This window comes from Nyctereutes procyonoides, unplaced genomic scaffold (genome assembly GCF_905146905.1).
Source record: "Nyctereutes procyonoides isolate TBG_1078 unplaced genomic scaffold, NYPRO_anot_genome, whole genome shotgun sequence".
Lineage (NCBI taxonomy): Eukaryota > Metazoa > Chordata > Mammalia > Carnivora > Canidae > Nyctereutes > Nyctereutes procyonoides.
Genome location: NW_026575145.1, coordinates 22,297,305 through 22,312,029, shown reverse-complemented (window position 1 = coordinate 22,312,029; position 14,725 = coordinate 22,297,305). Strand labels below are relative to the sequence as shown.

The 14,725-nt window shown below is 49.0% G+C and overlaps 1 protein-coding gene across 2 annotated transcripts; it reads left to right on the top strand.

The window, feature by feature from the left end:
• The first annotated feature begins 2,208 nt into the window (after positions 1-2,208).
• Positions 2,209-14,138, top strand: LOC129499567 (dehydrogenase/reductase SDR family member 4). 2 transcript variants are annotated; one of them, XM_055309374.1, is made up of 8 exons: positions 2,209-2,408; positions 3,497-3,674; positions 9,108-9,209; positions 11,233-11,312; positions 11,400-11,451; positions 11,758-11,892; positions 12,090-12,145; positions 13,602-14,138. In XM_055309374.1, exons 1-8 carry the CDS (start codon positions 2,278-2,280, stop codon positions 13,714-13,716), a joined length of 849 nt encoding a protein of 282 aa, XP_055165349.1. In that variant the 5' UTR covers positions 2,209-2,277; the 3' UTR covers positions 13,717-14,138. The 2 variants fall into 2 exon arrangements, with proteins under 2 accessions (XP_055165349.1, XP_055165350.1); XM_055309375.1 differs by having other exon boundaries at positions 2,210-2,408; positions 11,233-11,303.
• The last annotated feature ends 587 nt before the right edge of the window (positions 14,139-14,725 follow it).

Below are 14,725 nucleotides of genomic sequence, written 5' to 3'. Positions count from 1 at the left end.
CTACCATCTCCAACAAACCAGCTTGATGAAGAGTAGGAGCTAGAGGCTCCCACACCACTTGCCTTCCCTCTATGCTTTTCTATCCACAGATCCCCCTCCCTAATGTCCCCTGTGCTCTCCCAGAAGAAATGGTCCTGGAAGCCAAATATCAACCTTGTCCATGTGATGTTCACCAAGCTCCCAGGCCAGAATTCTCTTTTTTCAGAACACTTTGGTCTTTGAGGTGTGGTCTCCCTCCTCTCCCCAGCCTCAGCCCCTGGATCTGGCTGCCTGCCTCTGCTCTGGATGAAGAGAGATCAGATCTGTTGTGAAGGCCTTTCCCTGTGAGCCCAAAGCCCTGAGAACCCCCACTCCAATCCTCCTACATACTCTCCCCAGGGCCCACAGGTGGAGAGCACTGGGAAGGGTTCCCACAGTGCATTAGCTCTGAATGGGGAGGGGAGGGGGAATGTCATGCTATCCAGCCTCTGTTATCAATAATTCATGAGGTTCAGACTGAGGGGCACCAGTCAGAGAGTCAGTTTTCCCTGGATATGGGGAAAACTAGACTCGGCTCTCTTATCTCATCAGGATGTGCTGAGTACCAAAGCTGAGGACCGCATCTGTAGCTCCTTGGTTGAGGAATATACTATAAATCCAGTGCATGCCTGATAGATCACTTGCTACCCATACATCCCCTTTTGAACGTTGAAATCCCTTTTTAGCTGCTCTGCAGAACTACACGTATACTAAATGAATCTCTAGCAAGTATGAATTCTATTAAACAGCAATCCCCAGAACTGAATTTCATAGACTAGGACTCTCTCTCCTCTAATTGTAAGGACTGATATAGAGTTGCCAGACTGGTGATTTTACCAACTAACAACACTTTTCTCAACGTACCCATCTGCTTTCATCATCTTATCTTAACAAAAAAGACTAACACATACACACACACACACACACACACACACACACACAAAGGAGCAAAACATATCCCCGGATAAAGAACTGTAAGTTAAATAAGCTTAGCTTTACAAATCTCACTATATTGCCTTTCTCTGTCTCAGTTTGCCTTGAAGGAGTGCAAACTTTGCCATGGATCAGCACTACTTCTCAGTCTGGCGTTTGGAGGCCACTGTGTTCAACCAATCCAGACAGATACTTGGGGTCTTTTGGGGCCTTTCTACAGTGTCCCATATGCCCTCCAGATTTATTAATTCTCTCAGAAACCCAGAGGAGAGATCATTCCAGCCTGCTCAGCAGAAGTGTAGGGTGCAGTCTCAGATCCAGAATATATAGCTTGAGAGGACTTTATCCATCATCTCCCTCCCCTAGCATCCTCTGTTTACAGATGAAGAGCCTAGCCTGTAGCAACGATAATAATAACTCTATGGTGGCAAAAATTACTACGTGTTTAGTAGTTTCCAGTTTATAAAATGCTTTTACCTTCAATAAATATTTATTGAACTGGGACAAAGGCTAAGACCTGGGGACATGGTGATTATGGAGAATTGAGTACCCCTGGGTTTGTGTTTCCATCACTGGCTGGGAGACCCTCTCCCCTCTTGCTACCACTTAGGCTCTGTACAGTGGGGCAGTCCTCTTGGAGTAGAGGGTACCAGAAGTCTGATCCAATCAGGATCTTCTTCCCTCTGCACACTGGTTACCATAGTGATCAGAGTCTGCCCTCCGGGCCTATGAGGATGGAGGAGACCGGCAGCCAGTGTGAAGGGCAGTGCCAGACCTAGCCCGGCTGCTCCTCCCCATCACATCTGTCTCCCAGGCTCCTCCACCCTCACCTGAGACCCTCACCTGATGACTCCGTAAGGACCACAGGCCTCACTTCCATTGGCAATCTCCAAACATTTGCTCTCTTGTGAGCTAGCTATCACAGACCCAGACTTTCTTGGAGGTGGAGGTCCATCTCGAAGTTCTGGGAAGGAAAAACAGCCAACTTTAAGGCTCTCCCGCCCCCAAAAAATAACAAGGTCAAGCGGCGGGACGTTGCCGAGGGCAGGGAAGTCTGTGGGTTCCCGCCAAGAGGCGGGCCCCAACGGGACGGCCAGAGCGAAGCCGAGGACAGCGGGGTGCGGCAGCCGTGGGCCGGCAGGGGGCGCTCCGCAGCCACAGCCCGCTCCCGGGTGCCAGGGGAGCCGGGCGGAGCTCGGCGAGCCGGGCTGGGGGCGGGGCGGAGGCGTGGCGCCGGGCGGGGAGCTCGGCCAGTTCCCGGTTCCTCTTCCTCACTGCGGTCGTCCCGCCCCGGTGTCCCGGACTCCTGCACCGCGAGGCGGTGCCATGCAGAAGGCCGGGCTGTCGCTGGCCTGCGGCGCCCGGGCGTGGAGGTCTGTGCGGAAGGCCAGCTCCGGGATGGCGCGCCAGGACCCGCTCGCCAATAAGGTGGCCCTAGTAACGGCCTCCACCGACGGGTGAGTGCCGGGCCGGAGTCTCGGGGGCCCCAGCTATCTGCAAACAGGTACTAACCCCTTGACCTCTGCTTCCCGGCCTCCGACCTCACTGCCGGGCCAAGTCCGACCCCAGAAGGAAGGAGCCACATGGTCGGCCTGCAGCGCCTCCGAGCCCCCTTGCCTTGGCCCCACTTCCACCAGTGTCCTGTCACAGCTGCCCCGGGTTCGACTGCGCCACTTCGGAGCAGCCTCCAGCAAGCCAGGCTCCCAGGGCTCCGGGCGGCCCCAGGCAAGCGGCCCCACCTAGAGTCTGGGAAGACCAAACACCAGAAATCCAAGAGCTCAGGATTCAAAAATCCCATCCCATGGCCTCCATCGACTGTGGAAATGTTCCAGCCCCTGCATTTGGCGCCCCTTAACCTGGACAGGACACAAGACCCATGTGTCCAGGGTTTTTTTTTTTTAGCTCAGTACGTTTTGCCCTTGCCCTGTTTCTCACCCACCGCTCTTGTCTATCCATTTCTCATCCCCACAGGACTTTGCTAGATGCCGGCACTACACAAATCTAAAATACAAATATATGCAAAATGCTAATGGCAAACACTTCCAGAGTGTGTAACCCTTACTCCCATAAGAGTAACGTAAAAAATTTACATTTTTTTACTAGAGACCCGCCCTTTCACATGCCCCCCCCCCAACATAATTAACAATATAATTTTGAACCAATGTAGAATAAGTAAGGGAGGTATCTGGGGCAAGGGCTCTTTCAAATGAGACCCTTCAATCATGGAAGTGGCTGTTGCTCATTTCTCTCCTCTCAGTCCCTATAGGGTATGGGGTGGATATGAGGAGGATATTGTCGGTTCCTAGGAACCTAGCCCGAGGGTCAAAACCCTGGGGGGAAAATCAGTAAATGAGTGCTAAGAACATGTTAAGCCCGTCCATCTGTGCGGTAACGGCTGTGCCACTAGCCCGCTTTTACATGTAATGCAGACAGCACGTCCAACAGAGGCAGAGCTGGAATTCAAACCTGGGCATTCTGAGTCCGGAGCCCACCTCTCAACCGTTTCCCCTGTCCTGGCACTGACAGTTATTTCTCTCTGCCGCAGGATCGGCTTCGCTATCGCCCGGCGCCTGGCCCGGGACGGGGCGCACGTGGTGGTCAGCAGCCGGAAGCAGCACAACGTGGACCGGGCGGTGGCAGCGCTGCAGGGCGAGGGGCTGAGCGTGACGGGCACCGTGTGCCACGTGGGGAAGGCCGAGGACCGGGAGCGGCTGGTGGCCACGGTGAGCAACAAGGATATGGGCACAGAGCCCGGAGTGGCAGAAGGAAGCCAGCCTGAGCCTCCTTCCCTGCTTTCCTAGACATCACTGATGTGATCCAAGCCAGCAGTATTAACTAAGACATAACCGGTAGTTCTGCCTCCCCGCACTAATCCTCCAGCACGTTTTTATTGTGTTCCTTTCTGTTATGTCTCTGAGAATCATCCCATCCCAGTCAGAAAATCAAAAACCACTCTAATGCTTCAACCCTGCATCATCCCTTCGGTCACCCAGAAAAACAGCTGGCCCTGGTTCTCCAGTTGTTTCCAATCTTTTTTTTTTTTTTAAGATTTTATTTATTTATTTATTTAAGAGAAAGAGAGAGAGAAAGAGCATGAGCAGGGGGAGGGGCAGAGGGAAAGGAAGAAGCAGACTCCCCACTGAGCAGGGAGCCTGATGCTGGATTCCATCCTAGGACCCTGGGATCATGAACTGAGCTGAAGGCAGACGCTTAACTGACTGAGCCACCCAGGCATCCCTAATAGTTTCCAAACTAATTGGGAAGATGAGAAGGGTAAATGCAATTGCAAAATAGACGTTCCCAGCTACAGGCTAGTAATCAATTCCCTGTTCTTTAGGTTATAGAGTTGAGTCCCTGGGAGCCTCCAGGAGGCAGCCCGCCATGTTTCAACCACCTACTGTGTGCCATCCACTTTGTTCAGAGCCTTCATGGGTTATCTCTAAGCCTGACAACAACCCAAGCAAGGCAAGGACTATTCTCCTGGTTTCGGAACATTTGGAACATTCTGCTCCGAAAGCTGGAGTAGCATCCCAAGGTCCCTCAGCCAGTTAGAAAGAGCTGTAAGGCAAACCAGACCTGCTGAGCTGACTACAGATCACCAGGCATTTCTCCATTAGCATCAGGTCAGGTCATTGGTGCCCACTTGGATGTAAGTCTCAAAGAAAGTGTCTAAGCCAGTGTCAGAGTTGGTACTTGGCACCAGCCTTCCAGCTACACAAGAAAATACAACTATCTGGCAAAGGAGGCTGCTCTTCTCTCAGGCTCAGAGCACACACATTATGCCCTGGAGTAGAAGGGAGAATCTACCCTGGGTAGAAAGTACAGGATGGTGCTAACAGATTGAAAGGGTGACAGAAATAATTTGGTAATCGTCATAGAAGAGGGGTACCCCAAACAATAGTAAACAGTGGTAGGATAGACAGGATAGAATCATTCTGTTTTAAGGAACCATTTGGCAGACGCTTGAATGTGCATTGGAGAGAGCCAAATGTGTGTCGGAGAAAGTTACCTTGGAGCACCTGGGTGGCTCAGGTCATGGTCTCTGGGTCCTGAGATCGAGGGCTCCATGCTGAGCATGGAGTCTGCTTAAGATTCTCTCTCTCCCTCTCCCTCTGCCCCTCCCCACCCCCTCTAAAAATAAATAAATACACCTTTAAGAAAAAAAAAGAAGAAAGGAAGTCACCTAGACTGGCATAGGTGGCTGGATAGAGCCTGAGATCGGGACCTTGCTCCTAAGGTGAAGAGAAACATCTGGGAGATCCAACTGGAATCAGCCAGTTTGCTGACTAGCCATATGAACTGTGCTTAGCAACTTAAGGTCGAAATCCCGCCAGGGAAACCACCTCTCACCCTGCCAGGTCCACTTAACCTGTCCTACAGCCCTGGCTCAGAGGTAGGGGCTTGAGCTAGACCTCCGGGAGCAGGGGAGACTGGACAGATAGAGGAGGAACAGGGTTCCTGATGATCTTGCAAAATGAGCAGCCAGCCAAGGAGGGACTGAAGGGAACAGGGGAGCCCTGTGAATCCACAGCAAAGAACACAGGCTCTGGAGTGCTGGTGGGAAGTTTAAGGGACAAGGGTCTCCATAGCCTCCTAAAGGAGTTCAGATGTTTTTGGAGGAAATAAGCCATGTGAGGTTTCGAGCAAGATTTGAAAAGGATAATCTGGCACTGGTAAGAAGACATATTAGAGTAGAAAAGACTCCGAGACAAGAATGTTAGCAAGGAAGCTGTTTCTGTCATTCAGGTCTAGAGCAGCAGCAGTGGGACCAGAATGGATACACCCAAGAGACATTTAGTGGGAGCCAAGTGAGATTTTCTTTTTTCTTCCTAACCCACTGTCGAGAAATGGGAAATAGGAGGGATGAGACAAAAATAACTCTCAGGTCATTTGGATGGCCAGTGTCAGGGTGGAGAATGCCAGGAGAGGATACTTATTAGCTATTGGAGATGGGTTCTGCGTGTTGCCAGCTGCTACCCTGCAGTGGGGAAGGCCGCTCCTTAAGAATCGTTACTATCCGGGGCACTGGGGCACCGGGGCGGCTCAGTCGGTTAAGCAGCTCACTCTCGATTTCAGCTCAGGTCACCATCTCAGGGTCATGATATTGAGCCCCACGTGGGACTCTGAGCTCAGCGGGGAGTCTTCTTGAGATTGTCTGTCTCCTTCTGCACCCCCCTGCCCTGCCCCCACTGAAGCGCTTGCTTTCTCTCTCTCTCTCTCTTTCAAAAAATAAGTAAATAAAAAGACTGGTTACTATCCACTGGCTTCCAAATCTGCACTGCAAAGTTTCTCAAAGGTGTGGGGAACAGAATCCAGATCAGCCACTTCTCCACTTGACTATACTTTTTCTAAAAAATATACCTGTCAGAACACAGAACACTCAACTCCTAACCACTTCAGTGTGGTGATCACACAATTTAGAGTAGGCTTAGGAGACACCTGGGTGGTCATTGTGCCTTTCTCATGAGTCTTCTATGGGTCTTTCTCTCTGTTCAATCAAAACCTAGACCTTTCCCCTCTCCAAGCTGCTGGGTCCCCTGCCCCCAACCACACACTGGCAGAGTACAGCACACACCCCTTTCTAGCTGATTCTACACTTTGCTCATCACAAGTCCATAGCCAAGACTTACATAGAGCCAAGACAGGTGACCGGAGCTTTGTGCCGAGACACCAAAACTTAAAGAGAGCACCAGACAGTATATTGATACTGGTTTCAAAAGCTTATGTGACTTTAAATTTTGTTAAATTTACATGTTGACAGCCCAAGCATTCCTTCCGTGGTGTGGAAGCAACTGAGCTTAGCACCTGGTTAGCAAGAATAATTAGTTAAAACGGGAGCCAGCAGATGGTACACATTGTTAATAACACCCCTCTGTGTGCCAAATCATGAAGCACAAAGTTGATTGAGGGCCCATTTAGTGTTGCTCGCCCAAGGCATCAGAGTCGCCTGTTCTGGGCAAATGCATAGTCTGGTTTTAGAGCCACGTATCGTTGGCAGATTCTGGTTGGCCACTCATTACTCTGGCACATGCCTTCACTGCCTACTTTCAGTTTATTAGTGAGGTAAGATGTTGCTGTATCTTGGCTTCCCCGGTTTAAATCTCGGTTTCTGCCTTGAATCTTCCCCACCTCCATGCCAATAAAGGGGGGAGGGGAAAGAGAAATGACATAACTGAGTGGGAAACTGCTTTAAGCCCAGGCTGGTGGTGTCTTCCCCACTGTGGCTCCTGGGTAGCCACTTTCATAGTGACCCCAGCTCACTTTCAGAGGGCTCTTAAGAATTACCTCTGTGGTAGAAGGGAAACCATGCTCAGATCTGTTGCCACTAACTAGGCTGTGCCCTAGGCAGATCACTTGGCCTTTCCCAAAGACCCAGTGAGCAGGCCTCCTGTTCCTTAGCCAACCCTCATATGTCATTACTGAGAAATCCACTTCCCTGGACCTCAGTTTCTTCACCTGCATTGGGCTGAGTGATCTAAAGGCCCCTCCCAGTGGTGATGTCCTGTCAGTCCATTTAAAACAGTGTCTCCGGATGCCTGGGTGCTCAGCAGCTGAGAGTCAGCATTCGGCTCAGGGCATGACCCCAGAGTCCCAGGATCAAGTCCCACATCCGGCTCCCCACAGGGAGCCTGCTTCTCCCTCTGCCTGTGTCTCTGCCTCTCTCTCTGTGTCGCTCATGAATAAATAAATAAAAATCTTAAAAAAAAAAAAAAACCAGTTTCTCAAGGGGCACCTGGGTGGCTAAATGGTTGAGTGTCTGCCTTTGGCTCAGGTTGTGATCCCAGAGTCCTGGGATCAAGTCTTGCATCAGTCTCCCCATGAAGAGCCTGCTTCTTCTCCCTCTCCCTCTCTCTGTGTCCCTTATGAATAAATAAATAAAATCTTTTTAATAAATAAAGAAATAAATAATAAAGAAATAAATAAACAAACAGTTTCTCAGGACACCTGGGTGGCTCAGCGGTTGAGTGGCTGATCCCGGAGTCCCGTAGGATCGAGTCCCACATCTGGCTCCCCACAGGGAGCCTGCTTCTCCCTCTGCTTATGTCTCTGCCTCTCTCTCTGTGTCTCTCATGAATAAGTAAATAAAAATCTTTAAAAAATAATAAAAAATATTAGCTGAGGGGCACCTGGGTGGCTAAATGGTTGAGTGTTTGCCTTCAGCTTAGGTCATGATCTCGGGGTCCTGGGATTGAGATCATGTCAGGCTCCAGGCTCAGTGGGGAGTCTGCTTCTCCCTCTCCCTCTGCCCCTCCCCCACACTCATGCTCACACTCTCTCTCTCCCAAATAAATAAATAAAATCTTCACCCCCCTCAAAATAAATATATAAATAAAACATTTTCTCCGTTCAGGTAGGTGTGGACAGATTGAGTTTGAGATCATGGTAACTCAGTCAAGGAGAATTGGACAGTAGGCATTTGGATAAATGGGACTGGGACTTGGTGCGAAAAATAAAGAAGTCTAGAAGTGGGGTTTTTTATTTATTTTTTTATTGGTGTTCAATTTGCCAACATATAGAATAACACCCAGTGCTCATCCCATTAAGTGCCCCCCTCAGTGCCCATCACCCAGTCACCCCCACCCCCTGCCCACCTCCCTTTCTACCATCCCTAGTTTGTTTCCCAAAGTTAGGAGTCTCTCATGTTCTGTCTCCCTTTCTGATATTTCCCACTCATTTTTTTTCTTTCCCCTTTATTCCCTTTCACTATTTTTTATATTCCCCAAATGAATGAGACCATACAATGTTTGTCCTTCTCCAATTGACTTATTTCACTCAGCATAATACCCTCCAGTTCCATCCACGTCGAAGCAAATGGTGGGTATTTATCGTTTCTAATGGCTGAGTAATATTCCAAAGAAGTGGGTTTTGAGGTGGGACCTGAAGCCGTGAGAATAGAGGAGCTCCCCAAAGGGAAAGAGTAAAAGGTCAACAACAACCCTGGAAGTGGGGGCAGGAAGAAAAGACCACAAAAGAAACTAGACCCAAAATGTTTAGCAGTAGAACTTAAGGAAGCTGGGGAGGGAAATGTTTCAAGAAAAAGAGATGTCATTTTGACATCAATTTGTTCCTAAGAAGAAAATATTTATCCACATTGATAAATGCACCTCCCTCACTGACCTGCCGTCCTAATTCAGACCTTATGCCTCTCTCTCCAGGCTGTGAACCTTCACGGGGGCATTGACATCCTGATCTCCAATGCTGCAGTCAACCCTTTCTTTGGAAACCTAATGGATATCACTGAGGAGATGTGGGACAAGGTGAGAGGTGATTAAAGGAGCAGGAGAAAGGCCTCAGCAAACAGCCAGAACAAACTCAGGCTGCTTTTAGAATGCATTTGTCAAGTGCCTCTATACATATGAGGAATCTTTGTAATTTGCCCACACCTGGAGTGCACCTGGTGAAGGGCAGTGGGAGGTAGCTTCCTCTATCCTTGCCCCTCTTTCATTTCTGCTTCTCCCCAGTTTGGCTCTTCCCTTTGCTCCTTGCTAGCCTTCTTCTGCTTCACTCCCCATCTCTCTCCCCGCACCTGCTCATCCAGGCTCTTCTTCCTGGTGTTTTTCCAGCAGAGACATGGCAGCTCGATGCCAATAGCTAATACACTTAAGCCTACACACACACACCCTCCCCACCCCTTTTTCAGCTGCCAAAAAAGAACGATTTCTCATTAGCTGGAAAACTTTAATAGCTGCTAGTCAAGTGAAATGACCTGTTACCACTTTATAACATACAATGTTTGAAAAAGACCCATGCTCTTTCCTTCTTAACTGCGATGTCAAGAGAATCTGAGATCCAGATGTCTAAATTCAAGTGTGGAATATAGGTTTTTATGTGAGCACACATAATTATATTTGTGATGTATTTCACATACCTACAGCTTTTAATTATGAAGCCTTAATTAAAATATTTGTCTTTGTTTACTAAGGTTAATATTCACACATATTTGAAAATGCTGAATTTTTTATGATCTCCCCTGGTTTGGCTTTTCATTCTGATGTCATCAATAACTTCTCAACACTGAAGTTTAAGGATACTAAAATATTATAGTTTGTTTATCAGTGTTTCACAGACATAAAGACCAAAGTGCCAAATGCACTTCAGTGAGTCAGTTCCTGATTGATATTCTTTAAAGTAAAGAAACATCTTTCATGAGCAGTCTGAATAAAAACCACATGAAAATCAGTTTTAAACTAAGTAATTTTTCTTTTTAATTTGCATTTTTTAAAATGTCACAGTACATCAAATATAAATTCAGTGGTTGATCCTTGATTAAACCCTGGATTTTAAAAATAAGGACATTTGAGGAGACAATTGGGGAGATTTTGTTAGGGACAGCGTATTTGGCAAAATCATTATTACTAATGTTGAATGTCTTGGTGTGATACTGGTTGGTGTGTAAGAATGTCCTTATTCTTTGGAAAAAATGCTAAAGTTTTACTGATAGAGCATTGTGATGACTGCAACTTATCTTCAGTGGTTCAGGAAAAAATTATTCAGCTACAGAGGTAGGACACATGGGGCAAAATGTGAACAATTGGTGAATCTAAGTAAACGATATCTAGAGATTCATTATACTTCTATTTCAACTTTTCTGTAAGATTAAAAATTTCAAAATAATAAGTCGGCATGGAGGGCATGGGCGGGGAATATCCCAGCAGTACCTAGAACAATGTAAATGAGGATTGTGCATTTGTTTTAAATTATGGATGTGGGGTTTGACTGTAGACTATGTTTCAGCTCCCCCAAAAGTACCCCCTCAGGATCCCACTTTCCAATAAATGTCCATCCAGACAGTCCATCCTGGAGGGCCAAAAGCATCTGACTCCTTAAGCTCACAAGCCAGAGAAATGCTGGAACCACCCCAAGTGCCCGAGGTCAGGCCACATTTTCCCTGCGCAGCACGGCCCACTCTGGGGGATGTCCAGGAGGCCAGCCCAACTCCAGGTTCTCCCTAGTCAGAAGAAACACAGAAAATCCAGCTCAAATCCAAAGTATTCCAGCTAATATAGGCCAAATCATGCTCGGTTGGTTAGGGAACAGGATAGACCAGGTTCCTTTGTTTCCCATAGGAACCTAATATGTCATTCTCTAGCTGGATAAGCCTCTGAAAGGGGCTTCTCCCTGGCCTCGGCTCCTGCACTTGCAGGCTCCAGGTAAACCATCTTCGAGATCTGCACCAGGACCCAACAAACATCTCAGGAAATCCGCCCTGGGAGTCCTCATCGCCCTGCCTTCTCCAGCTCTTACCTCATGCTCTTTCTCCTTCTTCTCTCTTGGTTTCAGATCCTGGACATTAATGTGAAGGCCACAGCCCTCATGACCAAGGCAGTGGTGCCAGAGATGGAGAAACGAGGGTACAGACAGTAAGAGGGAGCCTGGGTACAATAGACCTCATGTGGGCTGAGGGCCAGCATCCCATTGGGAAGAGGCTCATTCTCTTCTTTTTCCAGAGGTGGCTCAGTGGTGATTGTGGCCTCCATAGGAGCCTACTTTCCGTTTCCTGTAAGATCCCCCTTCTTTACCACTTCCATTCCCACCCCCACCCCCGATCCTACATTTTTCCACTCTCCCAGTCACCCTGAGAAGTATATGTCCCCTTTTAGAATCACACCACCAAGCCCCTTCTGACAAAATAGACACCTTGCCTCTACAAACCTTAACCTAGGGGTGATTTCCCACAAGACAGTTTTCTAGCTAGGACCCTCCCTTTAGGAGACTCCTCTATTATCTACTGCCCTTTATGCCTTACAGTAAGAACCAAGAATGAACTGGAAACAAAGACGCTGACCCGCTGTCTCCTTTCCCCAGGGCCTGGGCCCCTACAATGTTAGTAAAACAGCGTTGCTGGGCCTCACCAAGAACCTGGCCAGAGAGCTCGACCAAAGGAACATTAGAGTGAACTGCCTGGCACCAGGACTCATTAAGACTAGCTTCAGCAAAGTGGTGAGGACTGCCAGGACCCTAGAGGGGTATCTTCCCAGATGACGAACCCCAGTATCTTCCACCCCCACCACCCTGGGCTTTTGGACAACCTCCCCACTTCCAGCCACCCGTCCAGAGCAGACCCCACATGCACCTTTCTCCCTCTCTGTCTCTGTCTCCTCTTCTGCCACATAAAAAGATGTCCCTTTTTCCCACAGCTTTGGATGGACAAGGCAAGGGAGGAGAGCATAAAAAAAGTCATGCAGATAAGAAGGTAAGGCTGTCACAGGGGAGAGTTGAGAAGGACCAGGACGAAAGGTCTCGTCCCTCACACAGCCCACAGCTTGCTGTCACTTGGTCCCACAGCCAACACGAGCTCTCCTCTGCCGCAAACACAGACCTCATAAGTTCATGAGCACTGCATCACTACAGTGGCGTGTGCTAGAGGTCCTCTCCCACTGCAGAAACCAAACACAGAAGTTCTGGGTTTCAGCAGAGTGCTGCTCTGGGAGAAGCCCTGACTTCTCTCTCCACCTGGGTGTGGCCTCCATCTCTGGGCAACCCTAGCGCCCAGGGACCAAGACCAAAACCAGAACCTTTTTTTTTTTTTTAGTTCCCTTTGAATAAAAAGTCATGTTTCTAAAGCTCAAATTGATGATCCTCCAATCCAGATAAAAGGACTGAAGAGCTTCACAGCATCCCAAAACTCCCCTTGCTAAGAAAACTCACCTCTTCCCCACAGGGCTAGCCAAACTGTCCAGGCCCCTTTGTCTGGCTCCTCTTCCTCTATCTTCCCTGCCTCCAGCTCTTGGCTACCCTGTCTTGTCCCTTCAAGTACACATTCCAACAATGCCTAGTCTTTACTGGTCCAAACATCCCAGACCCTTTCAGGTGCGCCCAAAGCTTTTCTGATGTCAGGCATGAGCCGCACACCTAGTTCACAACTCGCTGACATGTCAGAGTACCATCATCCTGGAGCCCCAGTGAATGCCTACACCCTTGGTCTTAGATGTGCATTAGAATCATCTAGGCACTTGTGAAACGACATATGCTCAGGCTCTACTCCCAGAGTTTCTTTTTCCATTGGTCCAGTGTAGGACCTAAGCATCTTTTTTCACTGCACGTTACAATGTGCAGCTAGGATGGAGAACCGCACTAATCCAGCCTTCTAGGTTTGAAGTGACCGTTCGGCCCACCTCTAGACCATTCTACAGCAGTTAGGTTACAGTGTTCCCTAACTATGCAATCACTGATACAAGCACTGAGGATTAGCACATTCTCCCAAAATGAACCTGACTTTAAGGGACAAAAATAGATTCCTGAAAAAGTTGTCTGTGAATTGAAGCCATACAAATGCAACCGTTTTAAACAAACCATTTACTGTCTCCCAGACTCCCAGACACTGGAACAGTATACACACACGCGAAACAAATAAAATCGCTGCTCACCAGTTTACCTGTATGACGTCAGATTTTGCTGTCCTGAGTTCTCTAAAAACCAAAGTATCTCTGTATTATTGAATATAATGTGTGGTGGGTTTTGCAGGGTACAGTATTTATACAGTATTTATTACGACAGCTCATCATCATGCCAATCCTATTTGACAGGAAGCTTGTACACTGGTCCTGATAAATCACCTGATACTTCTTGATTAAGCAAATTCATTCCCTGTGGGCCAGATCAGGGGTTGTTTGATTTTTACTACCTTCCTTGTTGCCCCTATTCTCCAGGATGGGCAAGCCAGATGACTGTGCAGGCATCGTGTCATTCCTGTGCTCTGAAGATGCCAGCTACATCACTGGGGAGACAGTGGTAGTGGGTGGAGGGACACCATCCCGCCTCTGAGGACCTGGAGAGACCTCACCAGGGCAGAGATTGGGCTCCATGCCTGAGTCCTGTTCTAGTATTCATCGACTTGCCTTTCCCACCTCTGCCTAATATATTGCTCACCTTACACCCCACCCCACCCCCCAAATCAGTTCTGCTCTGTGAAAAGATCCAGCCTTCCCTGTGGTCAAAGTATCCTCTTGTGAGGATTCCCTCTGTTGCTGTACCCTTGGATACAAACTTCCCCTGAGAGTATAGGGCAGGCCTGCTGAGAAAGCTATGTCTACCTTGGCAAAAACCAACCAGTATCTTTTTCCCTTGCATGGGGAAACTTGAGGGAGATGGGACTGAAGGAACCCAGGTGGGAAGAGCAGGGTGGAAAAATCAACAACCTGCACAGGGAGATGCAAATAAAATGCAGATGATTGTGTTGCTTTGAATCGGTGTGTTCATTTTTCATAGGAGTGGTAGCCAAGCAGAGATCCTTGGTGGACCACATCTCTGCATTTCCCCCTAATCCTCCTCCCTGTCTCCAGGACCTCAGCTTGATGCTCAGGGGTGGATATGTCTGCAGAACTGCCAGCTGAGAGGAGGTGGCTCGGAACTCCCGAGTGATACTCTCGGCCTCACACCTATGGGGATGGTGCTAAGGGCACTGCAGGAATCCCCACAGCTGGGCAAGTGGGAGGGAGGATGAACATCCCCAGATCTGGCCAGGTCCTCTCCTGGCATCGCCCTCGATCCTGAGTTCCCTTGCGGGTCAGCTTGTAGGAGCTGGACGCGCGTCCCTAGCAGTAAGGCAAAAGGGAGGGGCCTTGCAAGGATGACCCAGGAGGGGTCCCCAGGCCCACAAGTAAAAGAAATGGGTTCTGCTCACGGGGCCCAAGCAGTGGATGGCACGGAAGGTGTGAGCCACCCCGTCCCGGAAACGGCCCGGCTCCAGGCGACACGCACGGGGCGTCGCACTCGGGAGCCGACGGGAGGGGTGGGCGCGAGCGCGCGCGGGGTCTCACGCGGCCGGGAGGCG

Bases quoted from the DNA above. Each gene is read 5' to 3' on its own strand.
- LOC129499567 (XM_055309374.1), top strand. From the start codon at position 2,278: ATGCAGAAGGCCGGGCTGTCGCTGGCCTGCGGCGCCCGGGCGTGGAGG. The intron at 11,452-11,757 runs GTAAGATCCCCC...TCCTTTCCCCAG, and splicing joins GAGCCTACTTTCCGTTTCCT to GGCCTGGGCCCCTACAATGT. The intron at 12,146-13,601 runs GTAAGGCTGTCA...CCTATTCTCCAG, and splicing joins AAAGTCATGCAGATAAGAAG to GATGGGCAAGCCAGATGACT.